General features: G+C 38.3%; 1 protein-coding gene across 5 annotated transcripts in view; it reads right to left on the reverse strand.

Moving 5' to 3' along the window:
* Positions 1-13,649, reverse strand: part of DIP2C (disco interacting protein 2 homolog C) — a 316,678-nt gene that overhangs the window by 46,944 nt on the left and 256,085 nt on the right. For all 5 annotated transcript variants that reach the window (XM_079299679.1, XM_079299678.1, XM_079299680.1 and 2 more), the window contains 6 exons: positions 11,677-11,786; positions 10,787-10,867; positions 6,915-7,038; positions 5,202-5,323; positions 2,468-2,579; positions 2,270-2,379 (listed from right to left, as the gene is read on the reverse strand). In XM_079299679.1, coding sequence (XP_079155805.1) covers positions 2,270-2,379; positions 2,468-2,579; positions 5,202-5,323; positions 6,915-7,038; positions 10,787-10,867; positions 11,677-11,786 — 659 coding nt within the window. The remainder of the gene's footprint in view (positions 1-2,269; positions 2,380-2,467; positions 2,580-5,201; positions 5,324-6,914; positions 7,039-10,786; positions 10,868-11,676; positions 11,787-13,649) is intronic.

Genomic DNA, 13,649 nt, shown 5'->3' on the forward strand with positions numbered 1-13,649 from the left:
GCAATAAAAATCCCCAATAAACTTAGAAAAGTTTCTGTAAATAAGTATCTGTAAAATATCTTCATGTTATCCAGCTCCTGGATGAGAAACAGGCTCTTAAAATCTTGGTAAGGAAGCTTTCAAAGATAATACAAGCAGAAAGTAGAAATAAAAACACTGATCCAAAGGAAATTAATCTGATTATTTTCGTAGTTTTAGGATGCTTTCCACTTAACCATCGTGACTTACAAGTTCTAATGATAATGGAAAAAAAGAAATTATCTTTTGATGTTTGTCCTCTCTGTTAGTAACAAGAAAGACATCAGTGTTAGAAATAAAGTCTGGATAGGAGTTAACTTACCAAACCTTTGATCTCTGCCACATAGGGAGCTGGTTGCTTTACATAATGCTCACTGAGTCAGTGGAGGAAAATGGGCACTTGGAAGGTAAAATTTATTTGCTCTTAAAGTAAACAGGGGAATGAAGCTCCAGAAGTGACTTTTTCTCCATTCCAATGACAGCTGTAACTGAGGCTGGATGTGTTCCAAGTGATGCAAAAAGACCATCTCTAAATGGCAATTGTGTGGTGATCATCTGCAGTCTGCAGATTAATTCTACTCCAGCTGAATTAAGACCATTTTTTCACATGGGATTAAACTGAACTCTATTGACACAGAACTGCTGTTATTCTGTTAATTTTTACACCATACTGCATGCAAGCTATTGAAATTGTTGAGAGCAAATTCCAGTGGAATCTACTACTTTCAAAGTGATTACAAACATTTATCAACTTTTCAGGAGCCACAGGAGTTACTCAGCCATTTCTTTTAATTTGGTACCACTGCATTATAAATATAAGCCTTGTGGCCTCTTTTGATCATTTTATAATTAATCACTAGTGATGATGCTGTAGATGGTAACTGTTTACATAAACCTGCTGAGTCAGTGACCTGCAGGCTCTGTGACCCAGATTTTAGAGGCTAATCAAGAATTCCTTGATAGATTTATCTGTATTTCCCTCTAGCCACACTAAGAAAAGCTCATCGACTTGTCCTGCCTTTGACTATCTTTGAAGTTTCCTAAATACTTGCTTTGCATAGTTAGTAGTCATTTCTGCAAGTCTGATAAAGTGTAATTCAGGCCTGATTTAATACAGATGACTGCATCTGAAATAGTCATTTGAGGCTTTCTCTAGAGGAAATGAAGACTTATGTGACATTCATTCCTTTTAAAAAATAGATGTTTTAGATAAGTCAGATAAATTACACCCTAAAAGTCCCTGATTTTCTCTGTTAGCTACTGAGGAGCCCAATGACTACTCCACATCTGTAGGCACAGTAGTTATTCAAAGTTAGATGGAATGAATGTTGCAGGAGTGTCCAATATGTGACCATCAGCTAGGTCAACCATTTAACCATCAGTCAGCCTCAAGCTGGTCACTTCAACAGCTCTCTGCTTCCATTCTTCATCCAAAAACTGGGGAAATGATGCTTTCTTTATTTATAAATTATGCTGACAGTTTCTGCAAATAGATGGATGACACCAAAGAGTATGAGAAATTCAGCATAGGCTCTGAGTGTGATACATCAGCAGAGATTGCTAAAGCAATCATAATCCTTGGATATGCAACAAATAGGAGTAAGGAAGAAACAGGTAAGAATAACAGTGATTTTACTGTGTCTTGGTGAAACCAGGAGTGAGATACATATATTAGGTAAACAGATTTGACGAATTGTGGCTAAAGGGTTGGAGAAAATGGCAGAATAGATTTCAAGAGCTCAAGATGCCTGATCTTAGCAAACAAATCTATCAATAAATTTTTTGCAGCTTACTCTAGTACTGTACTGGGTGAATATACCAGAGAAATCATAAGGTTCCTTAATTGCAATAAGAAGAGATTATTGAAAACCAATGGCCAGTAGCTGAGTTGGAATAAGAATGGGCACTGGAATACACAGGAAAAGGATGACAGTCTCATTTCCTTCATAAAATGGAAATAACAGATGCCTAAGCTGAAAAATTTTTCAGACAGACAAACTAGATATCTATGCACAGGAATAATGGAATGAAATTTTTAGTTGGGAGGAGGATAGGGGCTTAACCCACCACACACAGTGCTGTAGCAAGTGGAGAAGAACCAATTTAATGTCAATGGACTCAAACAATATCTGCAAGGGAGGAAGTACTTTAATTCCTGCTTCCAAAAATCATGAGGAGTCACAGATTAGGGGCAGCCACCTGCCAGCCAGGCAGGACAGCAAGAAGGGCAGCTTTAACAAGAAGTCCCTACCTTTACCCCTGCCAGCATGCCAGTGGTGGAGACACTGAAGTCAAGGTAAGCAAGTGTTTCAGGGTTAGAAGGTTTGTAGATCTGTGCAGGCCGCTTCTTTGGCAAATCGTCTGGTGGAGACAGAGACAGAAAACGTGTGGATGTCACTGACAGGCAGAGTGACCAGAGAGACAGGGGGGCCCTGCCCCCAGCACTCACCTGTGTCTAGGACTGGAGGCCATGTCCTGATATCCACTGCCGCCGCCGCCTCCCGCGACCGCAGCAATTTACATATTAACTGCGTGGTCATTAAGCAGGCAGAGCGGCTCACCTAGGAATTCAAGAAATAAATAAAACCATCATGGGATACCAATCAACTCTCCCATGAAAATGGACAACACCATGATTTATTTTCTGCCAGAACATGACACAGGTATATCAACTTTGTTTTCTGATTGGCGGGTGGGAAGGTGCTCGAAACATGCAGCTCTCGAAGAAGACAAAGTCATGTGAGGTTTACAACTATTCTGAGAGGAGCATTGCAATGAAATTAAAGGCACCTTAATAGTGAGAATGTGACCTTCCAACACATGGTATCAGCTGTCACCCCAAAGTGCCAGTAAAGAAGACTGTCCAAATGATTTCCTAAGTGACAATAATGCATTTTGGTTTATAAAGAATGTTTTCAGATAAACCAAAACATAGTCTGACACTTTATGTGAATAATTTTACTATCTCATATCAATTTTAAATTAGCCATGTATTTCTAATTCCTGTGCTACTGATAAACCATGGGGAGCTCTCCTGATATTGGCAAAAGCAGCTCTAGAACAGAAATTGTGCAAGTGGCACTAAAACATTAAACTGTGAGCTTACAGCAAATACCATCTGAACCAAACTTTAGATGATACATGCTGAATTCTCATTTTAGATTTGCTTTTTTTAAATGTTCATAGGTATCAACTACAAGAATATTTCTTTCTTAATAAGAATACTTCTTATTCCTATAATAAATATTAATATGCTTAAGGAATTCAAACATGCATATGAGCACTGAAATCACTGAAGATAAAATACAGGAAAAACTGAAGAGGCAACATTTTTCTTTTTTCCCCCAAACTTGAAAATCTGTGCAAACACTACTAAGAGTATTTTTTTCTTTAAGGAAAATGAAACATTTAATTGCACACTAAATTTCCTGTGCTTAATCTAATAAAATCAGTAATCATATGGACACTAAATTTTATCTATGAGTAGAAGAGAGCAGCTTCTATTGACAATGATCTCATGGAATTCATCTCTTTAGAACACCAGAAATTTGGACATTTTGAAATTACGAGCAAACATCACTCTAATCTCTTGACACTCTAATCCCATGACTGCCCTGTGTAGACTGTTTAAATACTTTAAGCTAAAAGTGCATACAAACAAAGCCACTGCAGCACCTCTTAATCCATTTTCATTGTGATGGAAGGCTAATTAATTCTTACATTAGTAATTTTAATCCATGAAAATTTGGGACACTAAACCATAAACAAAAGAAATTTCAAGAGTTAGTGGTTCCCAGCCCTCTCAGGAATTACATAATCTGGATGACCAAAAGGTTCATTAAAATAGAGAATATCCATGCCTGAAGAATTCCATTCCTGGAGAATCAGAAGTAAACACACAATGGGAATGAGACAAAACACAGTTTAGCTGCAGGTTAGCAACTGCTCAAGATGGGGCTCAATTCAGTTATAATTTACAGCTACCAGCTCATCACAAAAACACAATTATGCAGGCCAAATTTTACTCAGAAGTCATTCATACTGACTTCAAAAGGTGCTGTGCAGACATACAACATTACAGCAGGCATTGACCCCATCACATCAGAAAATTTGTGTGACTGCATTGGCAATGAAAGAACAGCTGCAATATTTTAATATCTGCAAGGCCATTAATCTCAAAATTGAGAGGAATTCTTGTGTAAAACAGAGCTGAGAGGTTTATAAGTCAAACTGGCATTAATATGGCTAATAAACGTCAACACTTTAGATAAAGTTAGTCTATTGAAGAGACAATGAATACAAGTCAGCTTAGACCTGTCAGTTTTTTATCATGAAATCAAACATCTAGTTTAGCTATCAAACATTAAAAGAAAAAAACCCCACATTTTACATTACTTCTGTATGTTAAAAATTGATTTTTAAAAACATTTAGTGCCAAAATATTAAATAACAGAAAGTAATAGGACAATTTCTCATACATCTTCTGATACTTAGTGGCTTCTGATACCATAAGGAAAGCCAAAATTTACAACTATCTCTACTACTTGAAAATATCAAAATTAATGAGCAATGGTAAAAACACATTTGTTTAAACCTGTTTCTTCAGAATTTGATCAATAAATTAGAAAGTGCCAGATGTAAAGGGGTATCTAATTTAAACTATTTTTATTTCTCTCAGTAACCAGCACTTTGCAGTTATTTATGTTGCAGCAAAGGTTAAACATCATTGGATAAAGCCAAAATACCAAAAGAAAGCACTGAATGAAAAAGCCTGAGTAACACTTTCCTGGATGAAACAAAAGGCCGACCAACATCTTCACAACAAAACTTTGAAATAGTTTTAAACGCAGAACAGTTGGATATTTAGAGGTGAGCATGCCACTGGGTGAGGATAAACCTCCCACTGAGGCTGTTCTCAGCAGTCAGTGAGGAATCCTACCCCTCTTGGCACATAACTAAATATAAAGAAGCACTTTTAAATATATTTCTTGGAAGGAACCACGGCAGCTCAAGCGAGCAGGCTGTATGTTACCAAGCAGTGTCGGTTTTGCAACACGCTAAGGTCCTGAGTCCTGGGAAGGAACACAACTCTTGAACCCAACCCCTCACTCAATTTACTGCTCCTAAAGGCATGAAATCACCACCCATGCCATCTGCCCGTGCAGTCTGAGGTGTGTGCTCACCTCCACGATCATCTTCACGGTGGGCAAGGTGGTGGCGATGTTCTGGGGGTGCGGGGGTCGCACTGTTATCGGCACACAGCCCGCGTACAGGCACCCGTAGAACGCTGCAATCAGGTCTATCCCTGCAGAGAGCAGAGCAGAGACTCCCCTGAAAACCAAAGCCTTTAATCACAGACTCCTGTGGCAGCACAAATATTACTTGGAACTGAACCCAGAGGGTTAAAGGAGTGACTAAGCCCTTTAACAGGCTTCTTTGTCATCCCCTTGTCTGTATTTGTTCAGCTTCACTGATTCCCCTCAACCACACCGTGCTGACCATGAAAAAACACAGGAGACACACAAAACTGCAGCCAGATACCAACCAACAGGGGAACTCCAGTTTGTTGTTCAGGAGGTAACAGGTTAAAAGGACTGATTTCTACAGATTAATTATCTTCCTAAATGTACATTTATAGAGTGTACAAGAAGGATGTCCCAGCAAAAAGACAAGGCAGGATGATGCTTGGTCCTATCAGCTGCTGAAAGAACATCTGGAGGTTCCATAAAACAGTTTTTCTTGCCATTTTTAGCCTCACTTAGGCAGTCTTGACGTACCTACCTGAAATTTTACAGTAAAAAAGGGAGCAATGATTTTGAAATCCTGCTTCTAACACAAAATTAGATGCTGTGCCATATAAATATTGACTGTAGGTGATGGACAATGGACAGCACCCTACAGGCAACCTGAGGAGGCTGAACAGACAACAGTTCAAAGAATATTGCTTAAATATTGCTGTCTGTCACCTCCCTGGGACTCTACACAGGCTGTGATAGATGACTGTGGGGGCTGGTTTATTCTTTCAGTGGAAAAGGATCTGTAATACTAGTAGGTTATTGTTCCTGCCATAAAATGCTTCATTCATGGGAAGTGAAACACAGAAAGCAGTTAAGCTTAAAGTATTAGTCTTCTTTTTTGGAAAAGGTTTTCCCATACTAACCATTACAAAACTTCTCCTACAACTACAAAGATATACCAGTGTCTTGCAGTCCTTACAAACCAAATATCACATTACAGACCTTAAATCGGACTGTTTATTTCACCAACACACAAGAAATGTTAAAGATAAAAAGGTAGCACTAGATTAGAAATAATGTCAAGCACTCATCAAATGTGTTAACCGGTAACACCAACTTCAAAGCTCTGATGCCAAAGGATGAAAAACCAAACCAAGAGAGCTATCTGGATTAAGAATCTATAGAGAAGATTGCAATGACAATTTTATATTTCTTAATAATTTGCTACTTATCAGTCAAATTTCTACTCTAAAACCTTCCATGTGTTACTTCCTGGTTATTGTTGCTTTATCCTCATGAAATGCAGTACTTCCAAGAGGGAATTGAACAGGTGAATCTAAGAACACTTAACAGCTCATAAAATAATCTGTATCCAGCAAATTTAAAAAAAAGCAGTAATTAAATTTGACTGCTCATAAGAGACAGGTTTTAAAAACACAGGTTAGTCTTAATCGGAACCCAAAGAAATAAAATCTGTATGTATGCATAAAGAGAGATTATTTTAAATACATTTGACTAAATTCAAAGGAAAGTGCATAAGGCAAACATGACAATTAACACGTGTACATGGTAACACCCTGATGCCCTGATGCAGCAGTGTTCAGAAGGATCTGGATGAACTCCCAGGAGTCCCAAGGTACGGCTGCAGCAATTCTTTACCTGGTGGGTAAACCAAAGCCACGTGGTCTCCATCCTGTAAATGTCCCCTCTCCATCAGCATGACAGCTATCTTCTCAGCTCGTTTATGCAGCTGGACACATGTCAGTGAGTTGGCTATTGTCCCCTGCATGGGAAGAAAGAAATATCACAGAGATAATGTGATGTGCTGAAACTCTATTTTCCACTTCACCTTAGAAGCTGTGGGATGAGGGGCAGCCACAATATGCCATGCAATCGACTTAAAATATGGAAACATTCAGCCTTAGGCCAAACTGTAGTTGGAAGAGAAAAAAAAAAAATGTTTCTAAAGTAGAGGAAAGTTTTCTGTTCCTTTCTCTGTGCATTTTGCCCTCAACAGTGCTTTTGCCTCCACCAAGGCAGTACAGCAGTGTGCCCATGTAACCTGTACTTCCTTTGCTACACAGGCAGCATTCCTGCTGCAGACAGGGAAGTGCCTTTATGGTCTCTGTAGCAAACTGGAGCATCTGTGGAGAGCAATTCTGAAAATTGCATTTTGTTGTCTGCACGCTGGAGTGCAGCCAAACGGCTCAGCAGAAATACTTTAAAGACAAAAGACACAAGAGAAAACAATACTTTGTGATGGGGAAAAAAAATTAGACTGGAACAGAAGATAAGCACTTATATTGCATATAAATGAAAGAGAAAAGAAAGGCATTTGTTAAATTTGAATAACTCTGGTCAGCATGAGCTTGGCATTTTTGAAGCATTTCAAATAGTGTAAACCCAAAATTATCAAACAGTCACAGTGTTTTAAATTGAATGAGTGTTACAGTTCTTGCACTTCCTAAATATGTATGTGCATGGCTATATGCACACACACAAGTACACATTTAGAAAAATATATACATCTGTATCACAAAATTCACTACCACTGCAGGCAGACACCTCAGAAGTCTAAAAATGAATGTGCAGGACAGACTGGTTGCATCTAGAGATGATCAGGTCAGGTCTGGGCTGGGAGAAAGGGACAGGGCAGTATGGGAAGGGCTGCATCTTGGCTTGTGTACTTGTTCTGTGGAAAAACAGGAATTCAGTCACCAGTACAGCTGTGACACACCTGGCACCTATCACAAGCACTAAGCTCACTTACAAAAAAAGTTTCTGAAAAAATTCGGGGAAAAATGGTAAGAATATGTAAATACACATATACTAAAGAAGGACACATAAACATATATTAAAATAGAACCGTGCATCAAAAATGGAATGTAATACAATAAAAAAAATTGCATCACCGTCCTCATTAAGAGAGAAATTAAGAAGGTCTACTGTTTTAAAGAAATGTTCTTTACTCTCTATTTTAACATGGCAAGGAATAATAAGCATCTGTTCTGATGCTGGTTTCTATCCACCACCACCACACACACCACTGCAGTGTTTACTGACCAGGCTTCAGATTGAGGGAGCAGTTTGCCAAAGGACAAGTACTGCAAGCAGTGCCATGCTACCAGGATCACCTGGCATTCACAGACTTCATCACAAACTGTCAGAAAGAGCATAACCCAGCTGGGAAAAAACAGACAAACCAGGGCTCAGCATTCCTCTTCATCATCCTCAGTAATTACACTTATTGAATTGCACTTTAGGCAGTTTTAATCACTCTTCTGACTAATGTGGAGACCATTTCACTAAGAAAGTTTCCTCTAAAGACAAATGCAACTCTGTGGATGCTGGACCAGAGATGACTTCCATCTGTCCAGCCCTGAGTATGCCAAAGCAACATGAGGTCTGGCTGTCCTGCCACTGCAGACCTGTCAGGAGAATGTACTTAAACTCTCCATTTCTTCTTTCAAGAAATTGCCTGTTTCCTTGGTTATGAGAAGGACTCTTTATCTCCCCACACACATCAGAAGCATAGGTCCTACTGACAGATAGAGAATTACTGTGAATACTACTGTGGATCAAGCGAATTTGTGCAAAGCTTGTTTACATTTAAGACTTCTGGCACTTGCTGCCTGTGAACCAGAGGGAAGTCATTGTTTATATGAAGTGTAGGGAAGGAGAATCCTGTTGTTGGAAAAGAATCACTTGCAAGCATCAGGCAACTATTCCCTTTGGGCCTTTAATAAGCTATCCTGAAATGTAAAGGTGTTGCAATCCTTCATGACACACACAAAAAACAATGTACTGCACTAATTTTGAAATATTTTTAATTCTCAGAGCTTGGGCTACAGGAAAACACTAATCTCAGTGGACTTTCATTAGTCATCCACTGCAGGATGCCTGAAAGTTTAGAACAAAGTGTACAGACAATGTCCAAGGAAGACAAAATAGGAAAATTACAAATCAGAACTAAAATTCAAGATGGGCAATAAAACTTGCTTAGGGCAAACACCACCAAATCTGTCATCCCTTTCCAAAAAAATATTAATTCTCTCCAAAAAAGCATTACATCTCTAAAATGAATCTCATATTATGAGTTATTCTTCACTGAGAGTAACAGAGAAACTGTATTTTAAAATTCTACTACTTTTCACTTCTATGGAATAGGAATTTGTTTTGTTAATCCTTATTTTGCACATTGTGTCCTTACTTCCCACTGTTTGAACCCTTCTGCCAGCAGGGGAAGTTTGGCTTTATTTAAAACTCAAAAGCAACAGCCTTGTGTGGAAGAGATGGGATAGTACACATCAATTCTCTCTCACAGCATCTTTGCTCCTAAATTTCAGGACAGAGCAATGCAGTACTTTAATGGTGTAATATTGAACTTATAAACAGCATTGCCTCTCAATACTCCTACTTTGCCATAAAATATACATTATTACTTCACAATTTATCTGTCAGGCTTCACATATTCACAAAAAGGAGGTATTAATCTGAATTTAAAAAAAAATTATTTAGTTACTGGTAACTTCAAACTGAACTTTGTACCAGCACTGTAAAATGGAGAAGGACATTCTATAAATACTGTAAGTGGTGATTTCACAGAGGTTCACTAATTACTGGAATTTTAAGAACCCATTCAAGTTGCATAAAGACCACACAGGTTGAGACAATGTCAGCTACTACTCCAGAGGAACAGCACTATTCCAGCCTCCCCTCTCCAGAAGACCCTCACATTATGTATGCTTCCCAGGTATGTGTAGATGAACTGTGATGGAATGGTTTGAAATCAGGCTTTAAGTCTCTCCATGGTCTTGAGAATTATTGGTTTGTCACCTGTAATCTGTAATCATCCAGGAAGTAAAGAAGGTACACTACAGAAAGCAAGGAAGTTTACTCTCAGCAAAGCCAAGTTCTGTACCTGTCACATTCATTAACTCATTTTTAGTAAGCAATGAAATGCTGTGCTAGGCTGGCACCTCATGTAGGTTCTGCAGAGATTTATTAGAAATCCTCTGCAGACTTGATTGTATTCTGGACATACATTTTCTTCTCTTCACCTCCCTTCCTCATTCTCACACCTCACCCAGATGGCCCAATCTCCCAAACAAAAGCCATTGCTTTATTTAGGGCAAATGCTTTGGTTTTGCCAAGCCTGTGCTTTTCAGATTGGAAATCGGGATGGTGAGCAGTATTAAACACTGTTGTTTAATTCAGGGACAGATTTGAAACAGATTCAACAGTATTGAAACAGATTTGCAGTGTCAGCTCACACACAACATGTATGTGGTGGAAAAAAGAAATGAGAAATGTGTAAGGCACACTGTCTGATACAAAGGCAATCTGAATCTTGACAACTGACAATGATTATTCTCTTTTCCTTTCTGCCTTGGTGAACATTAAATATAACAGCTGAGTATGAGTGGAAATAGGAAGAGAAAGGTCACATCCAGGCATAGCACAAGGAGGTGCTGCTGAAATCCCAGTGTGCCTTTTCCAAGCCTGCCAGAGCCATGGCCTGAGCTTCTTACCCTGCAGTTGAGCAGGGTGTAGAGCACATGGTCAGGGGTGGTCTGAGCTCTCCACTGCAACACTTCTGACAGGAACAGGAACTGCAATAAAACAGAGTGACAGTCACAACACAGAACAACTTCTTGGCTTTAATATCCAGGTCACAATACTAACCAGAAGCACTAAACAGGAATTAATTCTCTTGTTGTCACACATTTATAGCAAGGTGCTTTTGTGTGGTAGCAGCCACCTCTCTGGAATTGAAGCCACTGCTGGGATTATGATATATTACTGCATATACTTTCAAAGCAATACAAGTTCTTAGCGATCCCTCTGAATTTAAGCACTATTTAATTCTTTAGTTTTCTCTCTTTTTCTAACTATAAATACACAAGTACTTATACAGCTTAGAACTTACTAATTTAATTACCCACATAAGCCCCTAAAAGAACTGCATTTCAACTTAATTTTCCAGGATTAAAATAACAACAAATAAGGTTGAGACCTTATATGTAAACAAAACTCTCTGGATTCTACTTGAGCTGGTAAAAATTATGTAATAGAGGGTGATTTCTGGAAGAAGCCCCATGAACACTCTCCAGCACATTTTTTCTGCTGTCCCATGTAAACTTATTTCAAAAAACCCATTAAAATGAAATGCAGTGACTTCTCCTCACATCTATTTAATATTTACCTGTAAAGAAGGTTCTGAAATATTAAATATATGCATTAATTAAAAATAATTCATCAACAAATTTGGTGGGAACAATAATAACAATAATCATCATCATCCATCATATCTCTGAACTGCTAAGTGTCCTGATGTCCACTATATGATGTTAATTGTATATATGGAGAAAGTTAACTACATGATATTAAATACAAGCTGTAACAGCAAAGTTTAGCTTACCTTTCTGGCCTGGTCATTATCTTCTATTTGCCCCAAATCTCTACCACTGGCCTGTGCAATTCTTTTTCCAGAGACCAAGTTCCCCACCATCACAGAGGCAGGGCCAATTTCTAGAATAAAGCAGAAATACACCAAGCACAATAAAAAACCTTAGCTTGTGGATGAAAATTCCTGTGATTTCTTTTGCATTACATGATGTTTTCCTCAGTGCTGTCCACAAAACCAAACCTTGAGCGCATCTCTGTTGACACAAATTTTGGTTATGGACCAGAAGTGACTGGAAGATACATAGGACTGGATTAATCCTCTCTAAACAGCTCTAATTTAGCATGGGCTTTCCACAGCCAGAGACATATCTTGTCTGCCTTGATATGATGAATCTGGAAAATTTAGCTCCTATTGTAGGCACTCCATTCAAGTGCCTCAGTCCAGAGGGACAACATTCCTATTTCCCTCTTCTGTTGGCTGGGCTAAATTGCATCTGTATTAGGACTTCTGTAATGCTACAGACACAAAGTGACAGGGATTAGGAAGGCAGATGGATGATATGAAAAAATATATGCAAGCTCTCTAGAATAAGATTGAGAGTGAAGTTAAGCAACTTCAGAAGAAAAGAAGATGTTGTGGTTGACACTCCTCCATGAGGTGGATTTCCCTCATGTTCTGTTGCTGAAATTAGGGGAAAACACCTGTCTCACAGATATTGTTTAAGCTTATGTGGCATTTGTTTTCTGCTTCTCCAGCATGGATTGCTGATCAACTTCAATTTATATCAGGATCTGCTTCTATCTTATGATATCCAAATGATATGATAATATAATAGTACAATCAAGAGCACCTACTGACCACTCTGCTTTTAAATTATAAATGAAATACCCTCTGGGTATGTCACAACAACACAGAATGGGAGAATGTGATTCTATCAGTTTTGATTCTGTGCTCCTGGCATTGCTTTTACCATAGTAATATTTGGTGTATACATAACATATCTGTTATGATCTCCACTGATTCTAATTCAGCAATTATTTTGCAGGAGCAACAAGGAAATACCAATGCAAACACTGCAGTAAAAGGTCTCATTGCTTTCATTTAGTTAGTGCAAATCACTGTTAACCTCTGACACTCCCAGTATCTACAAACTGAGATTATGGTTTTGATTCTGAAACATTTGTCCGAAGGTTTTGAAAAAAGATTATGGTTTAGGCAAACTTGCACTAAATTCATGAGGGATAGTCTCCATATTTGAGATCCAGAGAGCAAATCCTCTTTTCATTCCAAGGTGTTTTTAAAAGTGGAAAATAACCAATACTTAATTTAATATAGCTGAATTCCAGTCTTAAGCCTGAGGCTACACATCTAGAACTCCTTGAAATTAATATGAGTACTAAAACCTGCAACTGAATTCAAAGGCAAAAATTTATTAAAATTTACTTGAACATTGGGCACAAATAACCAGTGACTGGACTACAGCAGGCTACAAGGGCTTTCTTGTTCTCTTGAGACAGTGCCTTTTCATCCAACATTCTTCATGAAGAACCATCTTAAAACTTGTTAGAGTTTTCCCTCTAATATACTTGCTGTAAGAGTAATAGAGAATCTCTCCATGTATGTGGGGGATTAAACTACTCATTCTTTGGTTTAACTTATTCATGACTAGTTTTTAAGCATTTTCTCTTCCAACACTGTTATTTAGTGTCAACAGTCCTCTTCCTCTCTGTTTCTAGTATACAAACTCAGCCTTCAAAATAAGCCAAGATTTTATCTATCTCTGGTTTGATCTCCATCCTTTTTAAACACAATTGAAGAGCAATTTATGAAGAACTCCAGGTGTGGTCTCAGCAGTGCCTTGTAGAGTGATAAAAATGTCATCTTTATTGAATTAGCATTTTTCCTTGCACTCTCTGTGAAGGTGCTTCTAGCTTCTGGCAACACCAGTGATGTCCTTGACACACACAGAATATTGAAGAGGAAAG

Source organism: Erithacus rubecula (assembly GCF_903797595.1).
Source record: "Erithacus rubecula genome assembly, chromosome: 3".
NCBI lineage: Eukaryota > Metazoa > Chordata > Aves > Passeriformes > Muscicapidae > Erithacus > Erithacus rubecula.